The sequence below is a fragment of the Nelumbo nucifera genome, chromosome 5, assembly GCF_055504915.1.
Source record: "Nelumbo nucifera cultivar China Antique chromosome 5, China Antique-T2T, whole genome shotgun sequence".
NCBI lineage: Eukaryota > Viridiplantae > Streptophyta > Magnoliopsida > Proteales > Nelumbonaceae > Nelumbo > Nelumbo nucifera.
Genome location: NC_142653.1, coordinates 17,758,966 through 17,783,061, shown reverse-complemented (window position 1 = coordinate 17,783,061; position 24,096 = coordinate 17,758,966). Strand labels below are relative to the sequence as shown.

At 36.3% G+C, this 24,096-nt stretch overlaps 1 protein-coding gene and 1 pseudogene across 2 annotated transcripts; both read left to right on the top strand.

The window, feature by feature from the left end:
• Window positions 1-6,961: 6,961 nt before the first annotated feature.
• On the top strand, window positions 6,962-22,662 carry LOC104595533 (methylmalonate-semialdehyde dehydrogenase [acylating], mitochondrial-like; annotated as a pseudogene). Its single transcript, XR_016076140.1, has 13 exons — window positions 6,962-7,376; window positions 11,366-11,514; window positions 13,149-13,787; window positions 13,944-14,022; window positions 14,175-14,329; window positions 14,662-14,725; window positions 16,334-16,433; window positions 16,645-16,710; window positions 17,347-17,437; window positions 19,347-19,398; window positions 19,518-19,669; window positions 19,935-20,025; window positions 20,159-22,662. The product of XR_016076140.1 is annotated as a methylmalonate-semialdehyde dehydrogenase [acylating], mitochondrial-like (transcript).
• LOC148791259 (methylmalonate-semialdehyde dehydrogenase [acylating], mitochondrial-like) lies at window positions 19,524-24,057 on the top strand. Its single transcript, XM_088888137.1, has 6 exons — window positions 19,524-19,621; window positions 19,935-20,025; window positions 22,544-22,579; window positions 22,690-22,733; window positions 22,819-22,897; window positions 24,016-24,057. The coding sequence occupies exons 1-6, from the start codon at window positions 19,524-19,526 to the stop codon at window positions 24,055-24,057; spliced, it is 390 nt and encodes a 129-aa protein (XP_088744263.1).
• Window positions 24,058-24,096: the final 39 nt, after the last annotated feature.

Sequence of the window (24,096 nt, the reverse complement as noted above, 5' to 3'; positions counted from 1 at the left end):
ATTCAAATTTGATCTGATTCGAAGATCCAATCGAATCTCATAAACATCAATTTGAATTTGAATCTGATCAAGATGTTGGATATCTGAATATGATCCAATCTAAATTAATTTAAAAAATAATAAATTATTAAAAAGAAAAGAAAATAGAACTACTATTTAAATAAAGAAAAACAAAAAATACAAATTTTTATTCAACTATTTTCACCAATATATATATATACACACATGTTTTTATAAAAATAAATAATATAGAAATTTACAAAAAAATGCAATATAAATAACATATACATATATCATATGGATTTTTTTGAATCGGATATTAATCCAATCTGAAAATCCAAAACAGGAATATCCGAATCCACAATATAAGATCGGACTTTTGGATGGGATCATGATCCGATCCATTTGCACCCCATTTTTTTGAGTTATGACCCCTCACCTAAATTCTGAATGTATTTGCAACAGCAACAAGACCACTCCCAAATCTCCTGCAAGCAAAATCTCTGCTTACATAGCATCTTTTATATGTACACAAAATTAAAGACTGATTCTTTTTCTCTTTTTATACTTTAAATTCTTTTTCATTTTAAATATGGTGAATCAAATTTTAGATTAGACTACAACTAGTAGGATTCAAATTCGATCTAAGGCCCCTGGATTTGAATTCAAAATGTAGAATGATCTGATATGAATCCAACCTGATTCTAGCCATGGTTTTGATATCAAAGAGATTTTACGTTTTTGGAGTTAGAGGGAATGACATGCCCAGGCGCTCAGTTTTAATTGTTTTTTTTTTTCTTAAAGTTGTTTAAAATGTTGCAATTGATTCAACTTTTAATAGAGAATTCACTATTATATTTATGGTAAAATGTTCTTAAATTACCTTCCACAAATCATTTTTGATTATTAGAAAATTTAGCCATTTTGGACCTAAGATCCAAGGCTGTGTTTGGAATCAGTGTAAAACATCATCGATGTAAATTAAAGTATATTGATAATGTTTTACACTGAACTGTGAAAGTGACCATTGCTTTTTGAAAAATGTGATGTAGTATTTACATCGATTATCGATGTAAAACTTTATGTTTGATGATGTTTTACATCGATCCAACCAAATGCACACAAAATTGAATCGGAGTGGAGTTTTACATCGATCATAATTACACGCTTATTCCAAATGTCTACAAAACTGAACCGATATAAATTTTACATCGCTTTCAAATGCAGCCTAAGCAAAGTCTTTGAAAATTCAAATATATTATTTATAATAAATGTTTATTGTTTACTAGTTTTATAGTGTAACTTAATTTACATTATTTACTTGTATTGGATTTGATCATATGATGCAATGATAATAGGAGTGTATATTAGGGTACAACTAAGATTGGAGATGAATAGATATTTCAAATTTTCAATGTGACCTCTTAGCAGCAACAGCTTCCGCGATTGCCACCTTGTCTCAACTATATGGGTGGATTACATAAATCCTATTTCACCATTTCATTATATTCAATGTCTGTCATTGTTAAAGTATATTAAGTGAAAAAAGGTGATTTCTCATAAATTGAATGGTCTAGAATAACCAAGCCATGGAATAATGCAAAATTGAGGGATTATAATCTAGGGATAAGTAAGTGGACTGCAATCTACTTCAGAAATCTGAATTGCAGCCCCCTCCTAGTCTATTAGTAGCCCTCCCCCCCCCCCTCCTTTATAAATCACATCCTGTATGTGAACTTGACATCAATCCACGGGCAGATTCAATCCACCCCTAGAAATCCTAGCTCCACCCTAGGGGTGGACTGAACTATAAAAACCCCTATAATCTAATGATACCTTAACCATGGATATGTCACAAACCAAAGTGAGATGGTGGAACAAGACTCATGTACTCAACCCCATGTAGTGGTGAATGCTTAATTGGGTGAGACCAGATCTCCTCCAAGCAAGAACATTGTTCACTTAACATCTAGCAGTACATTGTAGGGGTGCTCATGATTTGGTTAATCGAAATCAAACAAGTACCTTCAATTTTTTAAAAATATCAAATCAGTGCCTTCAAATTTTCAAAAAATACCAAACCGGTGCCTTCGGTTTTTCAAAAATACCACCAAAACCAAACTGATTGGTTCGGTTAACTGGAATTTTTGGTTTGGTTTTATTTTTTCGGTTTTTGATGACCAACCCTAATACACTGGAAATATCTTTAAATTCATCATGAGGAAATAGTTTCCAATATAAAGCTGGATTCCCATGCTTTAACAATATGGCACTGTTCATTTTTTAGAAACCTCCATACCTAGGTAAGTGCACATAGGCCCACTTGGTTTTTAGGATTTTGAAGGGAGAAAGTTGATTAATGGGATTTTGGTTCTTATTAATTAATTTATCTTCTTACTCATGTTCTTTTTCGTGTAATTTACCTGGATAAATGTATCTTATAGTGTCATTTTTGAGCATTTTTATTTATCATTTCATTTACCATTTGCTTGGGAAACTCAACTTACCTAAGTCTAAGAAAGGTACCACTTAGCCAAATAAGTGATACTCAGAAAAATCAATTTTGCTGTAATTCCCACACGTTTGTGAAATAAGAAGATAAATTAATTAATAAGAACCAAAATCCCATTAATCAACTTTCTCCCTTCAAAATCCTAAAAACCAACTGGGCCTATGTGTAGATTTTTTGCTTGCAAAGAACCCATTCACTAATTGGGTTGAATGCCTTTTGTTGAATTCTTGAATTAAGTCAATGAATAAATTCTTAACAATATATAAAATTTTGGAGAATTTTCACAAAACTTTATCCTAAACACAAAATAAAAATGTTGAGCATATATACATTTTTTTTTCTTGGTAACCTTAGAAAATCATATCTTAAATTCTATATTATAAAAATGCAGTTCTTACTGGACCCACCTCAAGTGACGAGATGCTCGTAGTCTCACAGGAGTCCACATCTGCTAGTCCCTTGGACGAGCAACTTGCTAGTCCCCACCAATAAAAAGCCTCCACGCATCAGCCCAGCCTCTTTCTTGAAAAGGTATCGGGAGTCCAAACTAACGGCAGTCTTGGACTCAAAATGAGATTTCAATTCTGTTAAGACATGTCACTGACATCCAAAACCAACGACAGGTCTTTTTCTTTCCCAGAAAACCGATTATCTTTGAAAACCCTTATTATACCCTCCTCCCTCAACTGTGAGCGGTGAACTCCGACGGAAAGGTCATCCTCACCGAAAACCAAGAAAGCATGCACCGATATTTTCTCCGGCATAACCGGGTACATCTCCCTCTAGTCTTCTCCTCCTCCTCTTCTTCTTCTACAGTAAACCCCAAAGCTTTCTCCGACATAATCAACTTCTCTTCTTTGTCTACTTTTCTTGCTCCCAAATTTTGTTTGGACGAAAAGATTTTTGCTTATTTTCTCTCTATGGCTCAATTTCTTGTATGCATAAGGGTGGCCACGAGTAGAGCCTTTCACACTCGGATCAATTTAAACAGAGCTTTCGAGCCGAACCTAGTGAAGTTCGACTCGTAAGGTTCACGATTCTAGTATTACATAAATAACTTTTATTATATCCACGAGTCGAATCTTTCACGAGTTATTCGAGATCGGTTTAAACGGAGCTTTCGAGTCGAACCTAGTGAAGTTCGACTCGTGAGGTTCATTAGTCTAGTATTACATAAATAATTTTTATTATATATACATGTCAATATATATGAATATACATATATATATATATATATAAAATAATATTTTTATTTTTTATGTATAATAATAAATAATTTTTATAATTCTTAATTTTTTGTCTGAAAAAATAATTTTATATATATAATTTTTATTTTTCAACAAAAAAACTTGGCTTATAGTCTTAAACTTGCGAACTATGAATCCAGTTGAGCCCGAGCTCAAATCTCTAAATCTAATGGAACTCGAGGTCATACTATTTTTACTAGTCGAACTCCAACCTAATACTATTTCTACGAGCCCAGTTCAAATAACCAAGGAGTCCGCTCAACTCGGCTCAAACCCACCCCTATTGTATGCATCTAAATACTCCCTATTTTGGGTTGTAGCTATTTCACTTTGGTTAGTTTAAGGTTCATTTGTTCAAATGCAAGCTTGCGTACCTCACTGGATTAATTTAGTTTCCTCATTTTTTTTTTGATAATCAGTTTCCTCATTTATTTGTATGAATTTTTTGCCTGTTTGTTTTATTGCTACCTAGATCTTGAATATGTTAAGGAATATTTTGTCAACGATTTCTTAATTTGTAAATTTGTGATAAACGACTTATGGTGGTTTCTGTTCTTTCATCTTCTTTCTATTTTATAATATGTTTTTTCTTGGTTTTGGCATTTCATCTAATTTCCTCTTAAATAGATTAATTTGCTTTTCCCTGTTTTTTTTTTCTTTAACTACTTCTAGAGAATATTAAAATAATGATGATATTTTTGCTCCCTAAGTCATTTTGCTCAAATTTGGAAATCAGTGTTCTATATACTAAAATCCAAAATATTTAGACAAAAAATGTTTACATTCTAGCATGGAAACTAGTGTAAAAGCTTTGTGTTGCAAATCAAATTTAATTTCAAAGATATTTTCCACATGAAATAATACAGATTCACAAATAATGTTGAAATTTTCTTGCAGTGTAAAAGATATATTATAGGAAAAATGTTAAAACAGCACCATATATATATATATATCAATGCAAAATAAAAAATGGAAAGGTTATTAGAAACATGCTAATAAATAAGTCCCAACTTTGCTTTTTATTCAGTAGAATGTATGAATATTATTCATTTTTTCTTTGCAATTATGGTGGATTTACTATCATTGAATATTGAGTATCTTGTTTTGTAGAGAAATGCGAAGAATGAGGGGTGCAACTTTCTTTCTCGGTGCAACCCAATAACATTTGATAGAGAGGTTGAGGACCCAGATCATATTATGCAAAGGCCAAAGGGTGGTTCAACAAGGTATTCAAGGATGATTGATTGAATTGAAGCGTGAAGTTAGAGCATTAGAAGAGTGGTTTCAGGTTTTACATGTACAAGTTGAAGAGTTTTGTAAGGAGATTGAAATTGTTAGGAGAGTAAAGATGCATTGGTATTTGGAATTGTTATTCTTTTTATTGTATGTAGTTGTTGCATTTATGTGAAGTTAGCTTTGCAATTTTTGAAACAACAAAAATAAAAGTTGAACGAAAGTCAAACATAAGTCATCATTCAATCTAGCTAACAAGTTACAGGATAACTGATATAGAAGTGAAAAGTGACAAAGAAATCTTTACTTAAATTATAAGGGTATGGTTTAATCTTAGAAGTGAAAAATGATAAAGAAATCCCTAATTACAAAGAGTATAGCATCTTACAAAATTTACAAAGAGTATGACTGTAAAAATCCTTTTCTCTTTCGATGTTGTATTTCTAAAGGGTTTTGGGTGGAGAGAATTAGGGTTTATTCAAAATTTAATATGAGTTTATTGGATTTATGCTATAAAAACAAAAATACTTAAAAATCACAAGAAATCTAAACCAAACGATCGATTTAAATTAGCTTCCACTATAGAGTTATTCATGCTTAACACTAACAGAGATTATTAAGATCACAGGTCGCCGTCTGAGTTATTGTCGTCGTTCGAACTATTCTATTCAATTGGTCCTGTCGTCCACTGCCAGAGCTCACCGTTCACAGTTCAAGGAGGAGGATATAAGGCTCTGTTTGGTTTTGTGGGATGGGGATGATATTCCCTTTTCTCTTACTTGTTTTGAGGGAAATAGAGGGAAGGGATGAGAAAAAGGTGGGATGCGAGATTCTAAAACGTGGAATCGGGGTCGCACCAAGACCCCGGTGGAAAAACTCAAAAAATTATTATTCATTGCCTTACTCTCCTGCTCGGAAGGAGTGAAGGTAGGTCCTCTCCTACCCTCCAATCTCCATCACTGCTCGGGAAACTCCATTTCTCCATCGTTGTCCGCTGCCGCTACTCAGTAGGTCCCCTCCTGCCCTCCAATCTCCATCAATGCTTGGGGAAACTTCATTTCTCCACTGTTGTCCATTGCCACTGCTCAGAGAAACTCGACACTATTGGAAGGAGAGGAGGTGCACTGCTCATAGGGTGGGGACTGAGGAAACAGAGTACAGATGACTAGGGAGAGGCGGTGATTACATGGGCGTGATCCCGCGCCTCTCTAGTGAGTCGTGACTATTGAAACCAGGCAACGGCGAAGAGAACCAAACAGCGGCGAAGAGAACCAGGCATCAATGAAGAACCAATAGAGTGCTTTTTTGGCGAAGAACCAATAGTGCTTCCCTGTTCCTTGTACCTTGTTCTTTGTGATTACATGGCGGTGGCAAGAGAACTGGGCAGCAACGAAGAACCAACAGTGCTTTTTTGCCGAAGAACCATCAATGCTTTTCCTTTTATTTTCCTATATATAAAATCAAACAATGGAAAGTTAAATTTTTACAAATTCCTATTCTATCCCATCTCATCCAAATCTTTTTACAAATCAAACGGAGCCTAAGGGTTTTCAAAGGTAATCAATTTTCTAGGGAAGAAAGAGACCTATTGTTGGTGTTGGAACTCAACGATAGGCATGATAGAATTGAAATCTCATTTGGAGTCTTGCTCCTCACTCAGGGCGTCTCACACGACCTCACAGGCATATTCCACCGTGCATTGGGAACATCTCCCGTATGGTGTGAGGCGCCATGCGTGAGGAAAAGATCTGGTCTCGGCATCGGTGGAGACTAGCACGTCTCACAGAAGATACTTCTACCATCTTTTTGCAAGGTGCATTGAGAATATCTTCCAATAAAACACACAAGTACGGAGATATTCCGAATACAAGGCAGTAAAAGCAACTCCAATGGGCTTTGCCCTGAAGCCGAACTCCACACATATGCTTGGTGTATCATATGATGATGTAAGGCATGCAATGGAAAAGCGGTACGGCAGTTGAGGTTGGAAAGTGGAACTCGGAATGAGAGACAAAATGTTCAAGATATATGACGTATATTGCGTTTGTGAAGCGTACAGGAAAATAGTTCTGTAGGTGTGGCATCGCCGAAATTTGACAGCACGGAATTCCCCACGCAAACCACTCCGTAGAATTTGGAGTTGAACCTTCTGGGTCTGTCCGGTGCCACCTCAAAAGCTAACGTCCAAGCTAAAACCATCGAACTCGAAGCTCTGAACTTGCTTTCAATACTTACTTAATTTTGCATTTCCCTCTCCCTCTTTCTCTGTAGTCGCCTCGTTAGTGAAAAGGCAGATCATCTCTGCAGGATTAGTGAAATTGGACTAGAAGGGCTTCTTCACTGACACGGTGCAGTGCAGTGCAGTGTGTATTGACCCTGCGAAGGTACGCTTTTCAATTACAGAGCTGCATTAACATTTGTGACCCATAAGGAGAAAAGTATGAGAAACAGAAGAAACGAATTAATTAGGGTTTTGCTTTATACTAAGGGAAGACTTTTGTATTGTGGTTACTGCTTTAATTCTCATCACTCCCGTTCATTTTCTTATTACATAAAGGAAACCGAGATGCATGTATAATGAAGAGAAAGATAAAAGAGGTATTTTTTTCTTTCTTCTTTTTAATTTGATTGAGTATGGCTTTCTTGGAGAACTACTTAACTGATTATCCATCAACTGAATAGCTCAATTCAGTGAGTCTATGCTGGTAACTCGGAATTCTCGACTGGGGGGAGTTGGGAGTGCCGTTACGTGTCGAGATGGTTCCACTATTTCCGTATTCACTGTTTTGTTGCCGATATATTGAAAAAAAGGATGGTTTCACAATTTGATGTTCCATGAGGACTGGTGGGAGAAACTGATTCAAATAAAGATAAAGAAAAGTTTTTAGTTTTGGACGTGCTACTAACCAAGAAGAATTTCAGGTCACAATCAGTTAAAGGCCACTCAATTAACGATTTTGGATCAGCCAAACCGAGAGGCCTTAGTGCTATTGTGATCGGTTCACCGATTACAAAGATAAGATGTGGTTTTGTTCTTGTCAGCTTCGTTGAGATGGGTTCTTAGAGAATGTATGTTATGAGTTGATTCATTGGTGAAAGATGGCGTTACACATGAGGCATTATAAAAGGCATTTAGTTGTTAAATATACCTAATGCATAAACAAATGTAAAAAAAAAAGGTATATTGTGCACATGGTTCAAAATATCGATACGCCTCTGTGTATTGGCAGAGGCGTATTGGTACTTTGATACACGCGGAAACATGGTTTTTTTTTCAAGAATTGGTTTTTGGGGAGTTAAATACATGTATTTTTCATTAAAAAAGAGTGGGGTCCCGAAACACCTGTGATACTGTAAACAGGCGTATCAGGACCCAAAAGATACGATATAATACGCCCGATACGGGGCATATCATATCGAAATTTTGAACCTTGATTGTGCATGTACTTTGTTTAATAACTAACACATTTCCCTTTAGTTGGGATAAGGCATGGATTATGATGATGATGAGGAGGAGGAGGAGGAGGAGGAGGAAATACCACTATAAAATCTGCTGGGTCTTCTGTCCACCTATCATTTCTTGTTATCGTTTCCATTTTGCAGCTTTTTCTTTCCAATTTGTAATTTCAAGTATTCTATTAGGGTCATGATTTAAATAAAGCTATAGGGGAACATGAGAGAGGGTGATTGAGATCTGTTTACTTCAAGTAGTTATTGTACAGTCATGTAAGATATTGTGGTTAGGGGATGAAGGAATCATCTTTTTAAAAGGCCATTACCTAATGGCTATAGACTAGGAAGAAGTTCTAGTCTATGTCCAATGTAAGCAATCAAATCATGACTATCATAAGTGGTTGCTGAACATTGAATATAGACTGGAGATAATTTCAGAAATTTATTGATAGATGGTGTGGTTAGAGGGTAAAGGTGTCCTCTATTTGGGACCTGAGACTATAAAGAGTTGGTGGGGCTATTAGCAATTATGGGGGAGAGACCAATTTTTTCCCTATTTGGGCTCAGTAGGTTGTTGATATTAGATAATAGCTAAGATCCTAGCCCGGTTGCACAGTTTTAGGTTTCTCCAATACTTGTTTTTTCAAGTGGAGATGGATTGGGAATTATAGATTGCACTGGGTAGATAGTATAAGGGCCTATATGTAGTTTTAGATTGCTTATATTCTTAATCCTTCAGATCAGAGATTAGTTGTCCTCTTGTTGCTTTCTTTTTGAGAGAAGATAAAGTATAATATCATTAATAAAGAAAAAAACATGTACAACAAGCTGCTGTACATAGGGATTTTACAGCCACTGCCCCTGCAGTCCTATACCTCCAAACCCTGCTTTACAAAAAGGGTATCATAGACAAAAAGAGGAACTGAAATTTCTATTTTTAAACAATTTGTTCATCGAGAGCCACGAGAACATTTTCTAAAAATCTGTATCTATGTAGGCTTTCAAGCGAAACCACATAAATTCTTGTGTTTTTTATTGTGTGTTTGTTTTGATTGACTGATTGTATTGTTTAATCGTCTTTTATCTTTGTTATTAGTAGACCTGTTCATGGGCCGGGTGGCCTGGCCCAGCCCGTTATTAAGTCGGGCTTGGTCATAATCTTAGGCCTGTGGGCTCGGGCTCGGGCCTAAAGCATCGGGCCCAACTGTTTTTTCGGGCCGGGCTTGGGCTTTCTCGAAAAAGCCCAGCCTGAGCCTGAGCCTGACTTGATAAATATATATACAATATTTTTTCTTTGTTCTTCTTCTCTTTTTTTCAAGTAACAGTGAGATGTTTATTATTTTTGAGTTTTGAAGGTTTTTAATATAAATAAAAAACTTTTTTATTGAATAAAAAAAAGAAAAACTTCTGTTTTCAAATTTCTGGCCGGGCTTGGTCTTGGGCCTGGGCTTCGGGCTTTATGTAAGGGCTGGGCTCGGGCTCAAGACTTAGGCCCGATGGTCGGGCCAGGCTCAGGCTCAGGCCTGAGTGTATTTTGTTGATACATATACAAAGCCCGGCCCATGAACAGGTCTAGTTATCAGTGACCCTATGCACAACAATATCTGCAACACCATGTGCTATTCATAATCACATTAGAGTGGTTAGATCAGTCTAGCATGAATATCTCACTGTGTAGGGGGTGGCGACGGATTCCTGATTACGTGGACACCTGGCATACTTGGTTCTAATTAGTAGGGTTTGGGTCTACATTCAACAAATTTTGTACCCGAGGATAATTGGGTACAACCTAGGCCATAGATTTAAGACTCATTAGGAATTGGGTTCAACCCTGGAACTGATTAGCGAAAACTAATAAACGTCCAAGTATATGATTCTTGAAATTTATAGGATGGGAAGAGAGCGAGCAAATCCACTTGTTTCCTTTTATTATTAGCTATAAGAATGCAATAGAATTTGTACAGCCCCCCCCCCCCCGGATAAGTATGATTTATCAATTTCAGTAAACATAAAATTATGATGGTTGTAGACTTGGTAATCCAGGAAATTCAAGATAGGAGAAATGTATAGAAATAGTGAATGTATAATCTTGGCAATTTAGTTCAGTCCAACTGGGGAAGGAGGCTTAACAGGGGTTGTGTTGTTGGTAGTCCTACATGGATTAAGATTGGGTAAAAATTTCAACTACAGAGATGTGGTGGAAGAAGGTGATTTTGAGGTCATAGTTTAAAAAAAAACAACAGCATGAGCTCTTGGGAATATAAGCATTTCATAAGATAAGCAAGCATCTTGTCTAGGGAAACTATAATAACAATTACTTGGATTAACAGGTGAGCCAGCACGTTGGCTGACTCATTAGCAAGACAAGGAGTTTGCAAAACTGAATTACTTGGGGGGTGATGTCCTAGTAATGTAACATGCAACTGTGAGCAAATGATGTACAAAAAGGGTTATGTAGCTGGGCTAGCCTAAGCTGTAGGGGGTGCTTTGGCATAACCCAGAATGTAGTTTATTCTATTCTCAAACATTAATGAAGTACTGATAAAACAATGGATTTTATCAGTTTCTTCATTGATAATTAGTTCCAAAAATTTGGTTGGTCTGGGTCTGGAACCACCTGCTTACCTGGGCCCAAATCTAATGAGACATGGAACTGAGGAGTGAGTTTTACTATGGTGCATCCCCTCTGGGGTAGGTTACCTCACTGTTAGTTGCCAACAATTGTGGCATTCATCATAAATATAAGTGTGATACATAAAAACAGTTTTTATTAATGATGAAAAATGGCTAAAAATACAAAAAAAAAGGAAATAAGAGAATTAATATCTAACCTGTGACCAACTGAGTGGGTCAAATAGTTCAGCCGTTCAACTGGCCAGGTCACTGGGTCATTAACCGAATCGACATTTTTTTTTTGCAGGCAATCATTATGGTGGTGAAATAGACCCAAAATTCTGGCCAGGTAACAGGTCAATTGGTCCGGCAGTGGGTCGAAAACACTTCTTGGAGCTTGTTCAGGACTCAACCCAAGGCCAAAAACGTGGTTAAGGGTTCACACCAGAGAGATAGGTAAGACAAGTAAAAATAAAGGAAAATTGCTGGGAAGAGAAAACCACACTTGCAATTTGCAATGTTCAAGAGAGGGGCTTGATGTAAACATAACCAAGCTAGTTCCTAATTCCATATTGTTAGATTGGAGCTAGCCTGATTGTGCAAACACTGTGTCCTTAGACAGTTCAGGTTGTAACTTGTAAAATGCAAGCCCAACTGACTGAGTCTGAAGTAATGACGATTCCAAAAGTATCCAATAGGGTAATGAAATTGACCACGTGTACTATATAAAGTGGATACTTGCCTTGGTTTTGGTGGTCATAAAAGTTAAATTTGAAAATATAATGTTAACTTATATATTTGCTCTTTATTTACACGTGCATAGCATGTGCTCTTATACTAGTGTCTAAAATAATGATGTTGCTATGGCAAAGTTTATAGTTTCGTGATGGAATAGCCTACGGTTTATAACCAATTCTTTAGGTCCCCTGCAAAATCCACCACATGAAGTCACTTCTCTTGGTATTGATGGAAGAGAGCCAAGCTCTAAAGCTAGGATTTCATGTGGAATGAACCCAATAAAATTTTCCAATCCAATGGTTTTCTTTAAACTGTGTATGAAGTGCCTCAAGGCTAAGGGACATTGGCCTGTCAAGGTGGACCTTTGCCCATGCAATGTCTAGATTTTGCCTAGTTGACTAGAACTAAAATACAACTGTTAACTTTTAGGGAAATAAATTGCTGGTAAAAGCAAGTAAAAAGCTTCCTTTTAGAAAGAAAAGATACTTTTAGTTTTTATTATCTTTTTTTCTTGATCAGGGTTCCCAGGTGAAGTCTGGGTGATTAGGTCTGTCAAGGAGAGCTTTTGCCTAGGCAAGGACTAACTATCACGAATTAAAACATAGTTAGAAAAGTCCCTAGAAATAAGATTATTGAACTTCTATGTTATTGCATTTATTAGTTCTAAAAAGATTATTACACCTTTAGATTTTTTAAAATAACAAAGATATTATTAATTTTGTACTTTTATTTCTTGTCCCTCTTTTCCCCTGCAGTTAAACCTGTGTTTTGAATGCATTTTGTGAGAAGAATTATTTAGTTATGTTAATTTAATTAAATACTAATTTACTACATATAAGTATCCAGTTCTTAATTATATTAGATGCAATTCAGTTAAACTTTATATGAAATGAGGGTTTATGTACAGATAATATGGTTATGATTAGCACTGATGGTTGTCTTTATGTAACAACCAGATTTGAATTCTGTGCATACTAGTCCTGATTTAGCTCAGTTGATAGCCCACATGATGTCTCAACCAGACTGCCATATATTCTCCTGTCTTTTGAACTCCATTGGTTCTATCAATTCCTGATGATAATCATTAATAAATCATATTTTTTTTTCATGGATCCATTGCATTATGCAGTGTAAATATGAAAACCAAAGCAAGTGCTGACTACTGATATGATCCTGAGTGCCCCCATTAGAATTTAGGACTACACTACAGAAGTTTGAATAATATGGAAAACGTTCCATTTTCCCCTTTGATGAGGAAATGATAAATTTGATTGAAAACCCTTTAAAAATGTCTCTTCATTGCTATTTTGTTTTCTAAAATTAATGTGGTCAAAATATTATTTGCTTTGCAGTGGAAAGCTTGAAACAATGCACACCTTCAACAGCTATGGATTGGAGGCATGTCCAAGCCACAGATACCCTCCGGCACATTCAAATGTTAAAAGAATAAGATTCCTTGGTTTTCTTGCTTGAATTTGGTCTTCAGATGTGAAAAAGGATATGATATCTTAGGTTTTTTTTTGCCCTTCTTGAATTTGGTCTGCATGGTTTCTCTGTATTCTGCGTCATTCTTATGGATACTGGTTAACCATACAAATGAAAGCAAGAGTGATCCTTCTCTCTCTCTATCTCTCTCTCTCTCTCTCTCACACACACACACACACATGCCTTTAACCTAATTGTAGCCAAATATCCGGAATTTTATTGGAGCAGAATTTGTGGAATCAAAAGCCACTGCTTCAGTTGCTGTTGTAGATCCTCTAAGACTGAGAAACTATTGAATTTCCAATCTTAATTTTTTTTTTTTTATTAGTTGCAGAAAATTAGTTCAAGTGATTCTCTGGTCTATTAGTACCAGGAAACACAAGAAATGGTTTCTCTAGTGCCTTTGACCTGCAGCAAAACAAGCTTTTTATTCATGGATAAAAACATCCATTACTACCCGCCAGTGTATTATGTTTAAGCTCCAAGAACTCATCCTTAAAGGCATGGTAAGTACAAAATATGAGTTTGTATATTATATTGCTTTTCATTCCATACTCAAGAAAGAATTCCAAGAACTCATCCGTAGAGACACGGTAAGTATAAAGTATGAGTTTGTATGTGCTTTTCATTCCATAATAAAGAATTAATATAATTGTCTACAGGATAAGCTTGCCATGAATATTGCTGTTGAACATGGAAAGACTTCGAAGGATGCTCGTGATGATGTGCTTCATGGGTTAGGTTAGTGTAATTCTCATTACTATGTGATTTGGGGGCTCCTACTTATTGGTTTAATAGCTTTAGGTATAAGAAGATTGATTGGTTAGATGTTAGGGTGTTGGTCCATGTTTTGATGGCTGGCTATCTATGGATTTTTTGGCATCCTTTGACAGAGTTGGTGGAACAAGCTTGTGGAGTTGCAACTCTGCAGATGGGGGAATTCATTTCCAATGAGTCGAATGGAATTAATATGTATAGCATTAGGGAACCACTTGGTGTTTGCGCTGGGATATGCTCCTTCAGCTTTCCTGTAATGATTCCCTTATGGGTATGGCTATTGTTTTTTTTTTCCTTTCACCTTTTGGATTAAGTTATTTGCTCTTTTTTTTTGCACTTAAGTGCATGGCCGGATTGGTCTTTAATAATGCTTACCTGCTAGTGTGGATAATTTCATTACTCTAGTTTGAAGGTAAAAGGAATAAAATCCCACCTTAGGCTGAGGCTGGAACAGTCTCTAGATGTCTTTCTTCTAATTTTTTGTAGTATATGCATATGCTTGTAATCACATGATATGCCTATGGTATGTATGGTATTGTGAAGCCTTTTTTTCCTTGTTATTTGGAAAAGTTGTTATAAGTATCAGTTTTATGATATCTACAGATGTTCCCAATGGAAGTTACATGTGGAAATACTTTTGTCCTAAAGCCATTGGAGAAAGATCCAAGTGACTTTCTGCCCTTCCAACCTAATGTGACCTTGCCAGTTCTTGGTTGCTCTACAGTGTTAACCAATTGAACCATGTGCATGAATTATTTCAAACTCTTTATTCCTTATTCTTCTATTTGCAAGCACTTATTTGTCAGGAAGGGTAGTTTTTTTTTTTTTTTTGATAAATAAATAGGAAGATTAGTTAATTATTGTACCTTGGAATCTCAGGCCCCAAAATCAGTGGTCTCAAATTGATATTACCTATTAGAAACTTCTTTTCTTCAAGGGTTAGATGGTCTAGTACCACAATGGTCAGTAGTCAAGCATATACATCAGATTATAAGTTTTAAACTCATATAATCCCCTTGATTTTTTAGATGTGACATGCAAATTGTGCACATGTATGAGCTATAAATAACTCATAGATAGATTGTTTTTTGTCCTTTTCTGAAATTTGGTAACATGAACTAGGATAATTGTGATCTATATGTTATGCAAGTGTCCATCAAGTGCACAAGTTTCCATGAAGTATATGATGCGTCTAAACAGATCCGCCTAGCTAGCAAGTGCATCCTTTATGGTGCTGCTGAAGAAGATGCCAACCATTTGTTCTTACATGTATTGTTTCCAAGAAGATATGGAGCTTCTTCCTTTTCATATATGGGGTGGAATGAGAGATTTTTCTCTTAGTTCAGTAGCTTGCAATCATGGCCAATGATCAACTTTAGAGTCAAAGGCCATTTTATGGAAGATTATACTCTTCACTTCCTTAAGGGGAAAAAGAAATAGGTGCTTTTTTTATAACAAATCCAGTCTATTTCATGGAATGTGCCAATTTTTTTGTTCATTTTATGGACTTGGTACTTGCATTGAAATATTTCAAGGACATGAGGAGGATCAATTTTGAACATAAATAGGATGATCTTGTTAGACATTAAAGGACATTGACATATTTATTGTATTTCACATTTATAGTTAGTGGGTTGCCAATCTAAACAAAAAAGGTAGCTGGTGTGTCAATGTAGGTATGCCAATATAGGTACACTAAAAATGGTCAAATATATCTGAATTTCGGAACTGCTTGTTTATTGGGGATGTTTCCATATATTTGAGGGAGTATCCTGTCCGTGGTTTTTATTCTTTGCTCCCTTATCCTAGGATTATATCCCTTACCTATTTTTCAAATCAACAAGTTCTTCTTAATGAAAGTAATTCTTTGTATTGATTAGGCTAGTGTTTTTTGCTATTGATTACATGCATAACCAAACACTATTCTTATTTTGTAGTATAAACTCTTCAGGAGTATCTTGTTCTACCAGCTGAAAGGCTTAAGCTTTTATTTGGACTCATCAAATCTTTTATCCTTCTATAATGTTATTCAACTATATGATCCTTTAATGCTTATAAACTACATAATCAAAATGGATAGAGCACAATCGCGGGGCAAGATTTGTATTACCAAATAGTTGGGGGGGGGGGGTGGGGGTTAAGGCTGAATTCAGTTGAGTTGAATTTAATAGGTTTTTAGTCTTTCATTTCCATACAACATGTTTTTTTTTCTTATTTTTCCTTTTAATTTTCAACTTGTAATACTACATCTAATATTTCTATTTTATCTGTCCAGGGGCTTCTATGTTACTAGCAGAACTTGCAGTGGAGGCTGGTTTGTGCAATGGTGTCTTAAATATTATTCATGGCAACAACGCGTCTGCTTTCACATTTCAGTTAGTTCTTATGTACATTCTTTTACCTTGTTTTAAGAGGATAAGGAATATTTTATCTGTTTCTCTTAAGCAACCTCTTTCTGCTTTAAGAACGACATCATGACTGCAACAGTTCATTCATTACTACTATTAATTTAATGTGTTGTCTTGAAGTGTGAACATGTTTATTTTATCTCTGTGAGAGCTTGTGTTTAAATTATAATTTTTGCAGGACATTGTCGATGAAATTTGTGATGATAGCGATATCAAGGCTTTATCATTTTTTGGTTCAAATGTGGTAAGTACTTCCACCAGCTTTTCATTCTGGCATTTGTCTCTGTATGATGCTTCTATGATTAAACCATTTTATGCCATGCTCATAGACTTGAAGTGAAGTTAATTACCATAAATTATCCCTCTATATGCATGCCACTATTATAAGGTGAAAGGTGCCACTAAAGTGGTAAAGCCTCCTAATGCTTGAGGTAAGGCACTACTTCTGTATGTCTGTAAGGATGAAGTTGATTCTAGGTGTATCCAAAGTCTGAGACATATTAAAAAGAGAAATTTCTATGCTCAACCATTTTGAACAAGTTGCTTAATCAGGGCTGTGCTTAAAGAGAGCAGCCCTTAATGACCTTTTTTGATGCAAATGGAGCTACCTCTAGGAGGAGGAGAGTAAGTGTAAACCTCCCTTCTCTTCACTTTCTTCTTCCTTTTATCCTCTCTCAGTCTCCTTTGTCTTCTTCATCTGTGAATCTTCTCTTGCAAACAACACCCGGGCTTGTTTTTCCACAAAACAAAATAATAACTACACAACATAGACAATAATGTATAGTAGTATTTGCCTGCAGACATTACAATATGTAATAGTAACTTCAAACAGAAAATAAAGAAATATAGAACAATGTTTTAAGTGTGTGTTTTATGTCAGGTTTAGTATGCTGCTTGATGTGGTGCCTGTTGTTACTGATTCAGGTGCTCACCTAGGCACCAAAAGTGAGTGCCTCAGTCAAATTGCCTAGGTGAGTGCCCAAGTCATCTTTTAAAATGGTAATTTTTATCTTATGTTTTGAATTTATTGATGCTTGACAAGGTGGTTTGATTTATATATCACCATAAGTATGTTAGCAAAGTGGTTGACGTACAATCCATCTTACATATATTGATTGGTAACAAAAATGTCTTTAGATAAAGATAGGGGACTGATTTGGGCAATCCCATTTTTGATAAACCAGGCACATTCTTAGTAAAAAGACAAGAATTCCTGCTTATAATGATGAATATCTCCCCTCCCAGAAGCACAGGGGTCCAGAATTTAAAATTTGGACGTCTTTGAGATCTTCACTGAAATATCTTTTCTTAAACAGCTGGCAGCCCTAGAAATGTTTGTTTCTTGTACAAGGAACTTTGGGCCCCCTGTGCCAACAATGACTTCTTTTATGGTAGACAGATGTGCTAGCCAAGTATCTTACAAGGGACAATAACAAATATGGAGATCCAGTTCCAGAATAAAAGTTGTTTATTCTGCACAAGGAGGTGGAGACTGCAATCTACATGTCATTGCCCTTTTCAACCAATCTATTTAAGCATACTTCTTGTAGCTCGTCTACTACAGATGGTGTTGCCCAAAATCTATACTTGAGATGCTGTTGGGATGGAGGATCAGAACCTTAGTAAAAAACGGCAGGGTGGTGTGGAGCACTATTCCTATTACAATTATATGAATATTTTTGGCATAATGAAATTCTAGAATATTTGAAAATAGGGCAGCTATGATGAGGTGCTAAGAAAGGATGTGGTGATGGTTCATTCCTGGCTCTGGGTTCATAACTACTTGGGGATGTATCCCTCAATTCTTACTTTTCCTATGGTATTCTTTTTGTGCAAAGATGGTACTCGTGTGATGCTGTTTTTTGGTGGGTTAGATAGCCCTGGCATAAGATTATACACATGATATACTTGTAAACTTTTACAAAAAAATATGCAATGCATACTTTACCTTAAAAAATAATGATGAATATTAAGGGCACATTTGTTTCAAAACATGCATTGTTGACTAATTAATAGGTTTTGTGCCCCTTCTATGAAAAGTAGGATTTGCCTGAATCACCTACTAAAAGATTGGATATAACTTGTAAGTCTATATACAAAGCTCCATGTTATACAGCTGAGGTAACTGGGATGGCCGCCCAAGAGTAGGCCCTTAATACAAGATGTTACAAAACCATAACATTGAATTTAATGCCCCAAATTAGACCCTCCTCTCTTGAAGGTATGTTGGTAATAGAGTTAGCTGGTCTGGTCTGATAACCAATTGAACAAGGGCTTCAATTCGGAAACCAGAGGTGTAACCTATCTACTATGATAACCAACCCTCCAAGGATCTAGGCAATGGCCCCTCATCTATCATATCAAAATCTGTCAATCACCCTTGATGGTGACCCTCCTGAAATCCATATCTCCAGCAGAATCACCCAGTTCATTTCATGAGCAACTGGAAGCATATCTCTTCATTGTTGTCCCCTAATACTCCTCCTAGGGCCCCTGCTTGCAACCCCTGCATTTTCTTTTATTTATTGTACTATATAAACTTTGTTTAAGGTCGTGGATATCTTGATGAGCATTCATCCAGGTTCAATTTAATGGGTTGCTTACTAGGAGGGAGTATGTCATGAATTTTCAAGAGTACCTTTGTGAATTATAAAAGATGGGAGGCTCTTAAACCTGATCAGTGGATGGAAAATGTATAAAAATTTTAATCTTGGAGGCTCTTATGTCCATCTGCACAATTGCTGAAAATTTGTTCATGTTGTCTTCTACCATTCTAATTTCAACAAGACAACACCACACTTGCTTTCAGCTTTCTCTGTTGTTGGACTGGGATATGATTTGTTTTGTTGTCTGACTTCTATATGGATTCTTCCTTTCAAGGATGGCATGCATATAAGGTGCAAGAGCAGCAGCTAGAGGGAAGCATGCTCAAGTAAGTACTGTTCCTTTGTGTTAGTAATGTGCAAGCAGTCTTTTTCTTCTAAGGCCAATAAACTTGATTTCTTCTTTACATTTATATTATGAATTCATTAACTTTCTTTTTCTCTCCAGTCCTATATGGGAACCAAAAACCATGCAGTTATCATGCCTGATGCAAGCATGGTTGCTACTTTGAGTGCTCTAGTTTCCACTGGTTTTGGTGCAGCAGGACAAAGGTGTATGACATTCAGCATAGCTATTTTTGTTGGAGGCTAAAAAATATGGTACTATGGTTTGTTAAATAAATCACTTTGATGTATTCTTTTGGTTGGTTTTGCTTTTGTTGACTTTGAATTATTGTTTATTATGTGAAGTTTGAAGTTTGTGTGTGCATTGTGGTTACAAGTCTGTGTCTTCACCTTTTGTATGATTTTTAAGCTATTATTTATGTGAGGCTAGAACAACGTTTGTCAAACATTTATTTATGAAGTATTTTTTCAATTGGTTTCTGTAATGAATTACTTGACATAAGTTTTATACTTTTTCAAGGGAGAAAGAACTTGTGGAACGTGCCAATGCACTTAAAGTAAATGCAGGAACTGAACCTGGTGCAGACCTTGGTCCAGTGATTAGCAAACTGGTGCATAAATATAGTTCAGAAGATTTGTTTTTTTTTTTTTTTTTTTTGGAACTAATTTCTAATTGGAGGGGAACAAGATTGAAATGAACCTAAATTGTATATAAAAATCATGGCATGTTTTCTGTTTGTACAGGCAAAGGAACACATATACAAGTTGATCCAGTGGCATTGAAAGTGGTGCTAGACTTATTCTAGATGGAAGAAATATCATGGTATTTGCTTATATCCTAGTGTATTCCATAGCTTTATAATGTCATTACCAGATTCTACTTGATGAGCCATATTTTATGGTACTGATTTTCTGTTGTCTTGGATACTAAATCCAAGATTTTCCTGTATAAAAAATTTAAACATGTGCTTGTTTTATTGAACTAAGTGGCCAACTTACCAATAAAAAGACCATAATCCTGCTTGATCTTGTGGGTTAAGTAAAATGAAACATAATTCTGGCATTTCTTTTTTAATTTTGAATACTCAAATGCTTCCTAATTACATTTTACATGCTCATGAGCTCCTGTATCCAACTTAAGGATGAAAAAGGCATGCATTTCATGATCATCCAATACTTTATACTTGTCTTTAACTGTCATACTGTAAACTGGAGAGAAGGTTGAATCCAAATGAACCATTAGCCTTATCATAAATTATAAAATAATTTCTGTTTTTTAAAAAAGGATTTTAAATATACATACACTATATAACTTACTAGTACAACAATGTTTACCACTTGTGCCCTATAATCATAAGATGCTCTGTTGTCAAAGCCATTGGAGTCACCATGTGTATCTGTCAACACTTGCGTCCAGGCAAACCTTCGGCTTCGATACCATTTCAAGGAACTGCTCAACCTAAAAGCTTAATCTGTTAGGTGAGGTCCCTGAATAGGTTTTTATTCTCTAGCATGATGAGAAATTAACTCAAAATACCTTTAAGTAGGTTTTAAATAGCCTAAACAAGTCTTATTCCAGCAGGTCTATTAAAACCTTGAAAAAAAATTAAGAAGACATGACAAAGTACAGAACTAGGTGCAAGCCAAACTTATTTGAATCACAATAAAAAATGATTGAAATGATAATAGTAAGGGTTTTTTACAGAAGGATTCAAACTAGAACCCTTGGGGTTCACATTTTAAATAGGGAGTTGATGCTACCAAAGATTGCAGCAGGGGTGCTTTGGGTGAGGGGTAATTACCCCAGTATCAGGAGTACATTTATCAAAAAGAATTACCCCTGTATCAGGAGTTTTTTTTTTTTTAATCAATAAAGAAAGAATTCATTAAGATCAGATAAGAGTTACAGGAAATGGGTAGCCTCGGCTACCTCATTAGAAATTAAAATCAAATTACAACTTCAACTTTTCAGCCTTACAACTGAGCCCAGAAACAAAATTCCCTATTAGCCCCTTGTTTAGCCAACTCGTCTGCAAATCCATTTGCTTCTCTTGGAGTCCATTGAAATGACAGCTGCATGTGCTTGGATATTCTTTTAACCTTCTTGATTTCATTTCTGAATAACCAGGTTTTTTTTTTTTTTTTTCCATTTTGCTTCAGCCAGCCTATAACCACCTTAGAATCACCTTCTACAATTAGCCTCCTTACCCCCAACTCCATTGCTTTTTGTATCCCATAGGTCACTGCCTTCAGCTGTAGTAGAATCTCCGACTCCAATAGGGCCTGAGTACATCCCCACTACAAACCCCTTGTCATTCCTTAACACACCTCCAATTCCAGACCTTCCTGGGTTACCAAAATTATTTCCATCAAAATTTAATTTGAGAAAGCCTGAATTGGGGGGGAGGGTCCCAATCCCTTAAAACCTTCAGTTTTACAGCTGAGGAGGAAGCAACTGTTCTCCAATTCCTGATTATGTCATCCCCACTGAAAGCTGAGAAACAGTCCCAGAGATTTTACCCACGAGGTCACCATTATGTCATCCCCACTGATTATGCTCTCCAATTCTTTTCTTTTCTTCAAAAATTCTCGAATTTCTTTCCTCCCACAGCACCCAAATCACTGCTGCCCTTGTGCATCTCCACAATGCTCTCCCTCTTTTTTTGTCCAGCTGAAGGTAGAGGAGTCATAGCCTAACCAAACTCACCGGGGGATTCCAACTGCAACCAAAAAGATTGACGAACCAAATCCAAATGCTGTTAGCAACAGGGCAGGAGATGAGAATATGAAATGCAGTCTCACCACTCGATTCACACAGACAGCACCAATTAGGTGAAAGACACCAGTCAGGTCTCTTCCTCTGCATCAGATCACAGGTGTTGATTGCACCATGGTACACCTCCTAAGAGAAAGCACCCACTTTAGGGGGATTAGGGCGACACCAAACTTCTTTTACTGGAAAGGGTACCCCAGGTACATTTGGAGCAGACAAGGATTTGAAGAAGGAAGCGCAACTGAAGACTCCCTATAGATCAGGAGTTATTATAGATCATAATATTTTTAGGGGTCATTCCCTAAGAAACCTTAATGTAATTACCAAGACCTACCCTGTATGTGGTGTTTGAACAGGAGGTAATGCTTGGACCAGTCCTACTCTGTATGCAGGTATGATAATTATTGGTGGTATTTTCATGTTTTTATCAAGTGTCAAAGATCCCCATGGCTAAAACTGAAGATGCTTTGACAAATTTTCTCTTGTTACCACTTACATACAGGCTGGAAACTTAGAGGAGGCTATAGACATTGTTAACAGAGACAAGTACTTGCTCATTTCTATTCACCCTTAGCAAGTTAGGCTTTTAGTAATAATATTTTAAAAAAGTTAAATTATTCTTTTATTACAGATATTGTAATGGAGCTTCTATATTTACCACATCTTGGGTGGCTGCAAGGAAGTTCCAGGATGAGATTGAAGTAGACCAGGTAAGATAATCATATAAACCTACAATGGAAGATGGAAATATTGTTTGACTTAGGTGGCCCTCTTGGGGTTGTCATGATTCTGAATGGATGGGCAGTCCAACTCCCATGTGATGCATGGAAAGTGCCAGTCTCCACTGTGCAGAAAATTAAATAGGGTCAGAATCCCTGACTTGAAAAGATATAAACTTAACTGTCCTTCAATGTCAATCCAGGTTGGCATAAACACACCCATTCCAGTTTTATTGTCCTTTTTCTCTTATAATGGATCCAAGGAGACTGTGACACGCAATCTAAGTTTTTATGGTAAGAATATATGTATATATATATATATATATATATATTCCAAAAGCTGCTTTTTTTTTAAAAATTTATTCAATAGCATCGGCTACATAGAACGGGAAGACTCTTGTGCTCGGTGTTACTTTTGTTAATTCCAGGCAAGGCATGTGTGCAGTTATACATTCAGATCAAAATGGTGAGTGAACAATGGAGAGACTCAGTGGGACAAGGGGTGCCACTGGATCAAGGAATGTAGTCAAACTCAAGGGACAATGCCAAACGAGAGAGAGAGAGATGCTATGAAACTGTTGTATTTGAATCCATGCGTTGCCTACATGTTCCATTTATTGGCCTAAATGTCCTTTAGAGACATGCTACAATGGAATCCGGATTTGCTGGATTTACTCCTCACACCAACCTCAGCGCTTTCAGCCGTGCATTGAGAACATCTCTCGTACTTGATTTTATTATTAATAGGAAGATGTTTCCAATTTCCAATGCATGGCTGCCATGTGTTGTGAGGTTGGTGTGAGGCAGGCTCTGTGAGGAGCAAATCCCATTTTGCTACAATGACTCTATAAGGTTGCCCTCTTCGTAACAGAAATTAGCCAATTAGGTGCCTTCCTAAGCTGTCACATATAAAGAACACCAGGACTACCACGAGATGGATCATTCTAAAAGAGAAAAAAAAAAGCAAAAGATCAGCACAATCAAACGATCCCAATAATACACATACAGACTAGGTCAAGTAGGCTACTCTTAGAATTTGACCAGAAACAGGGATTAGATCCATGTGGGTCTCTTGTTGATCATTTGTTGTTGTAATGATGTTATTACAGATCAACCATGGAAGATGCATGGGTGTAGGTGACATGCCTTGATTTGCCCTATATGTGGCGCATAGCAAGCTTCCCAGAAAG

What these genes read in the sequence shown, in the direction of transcription:
- LOC148791259 (XM_088888137.1), top strand. Translation starts at nt 19,524, where the DNA reads ATGGGAACCAAAAACCATGCAGTTATCATGCCTGATGCAAGCATGGTT. An exon ending in CAGTCCTACTCTGTATGCAG is followed by an intron (nt 22,580 to 22,689) that starts GTATGATAATTA and finishes ACTTACATACAG; the next exon opens with GCTGGAAACTTAGAGGAGGC. An exon ending in GACATTGTTAACAGAGACAA is followed by an intron (nt 22,734 to 22,818) that starts GTACTTGCTCAT and finishes CTTTTATTACAG; the next exon opens with ATATTGTAATGGAGCTTCTA.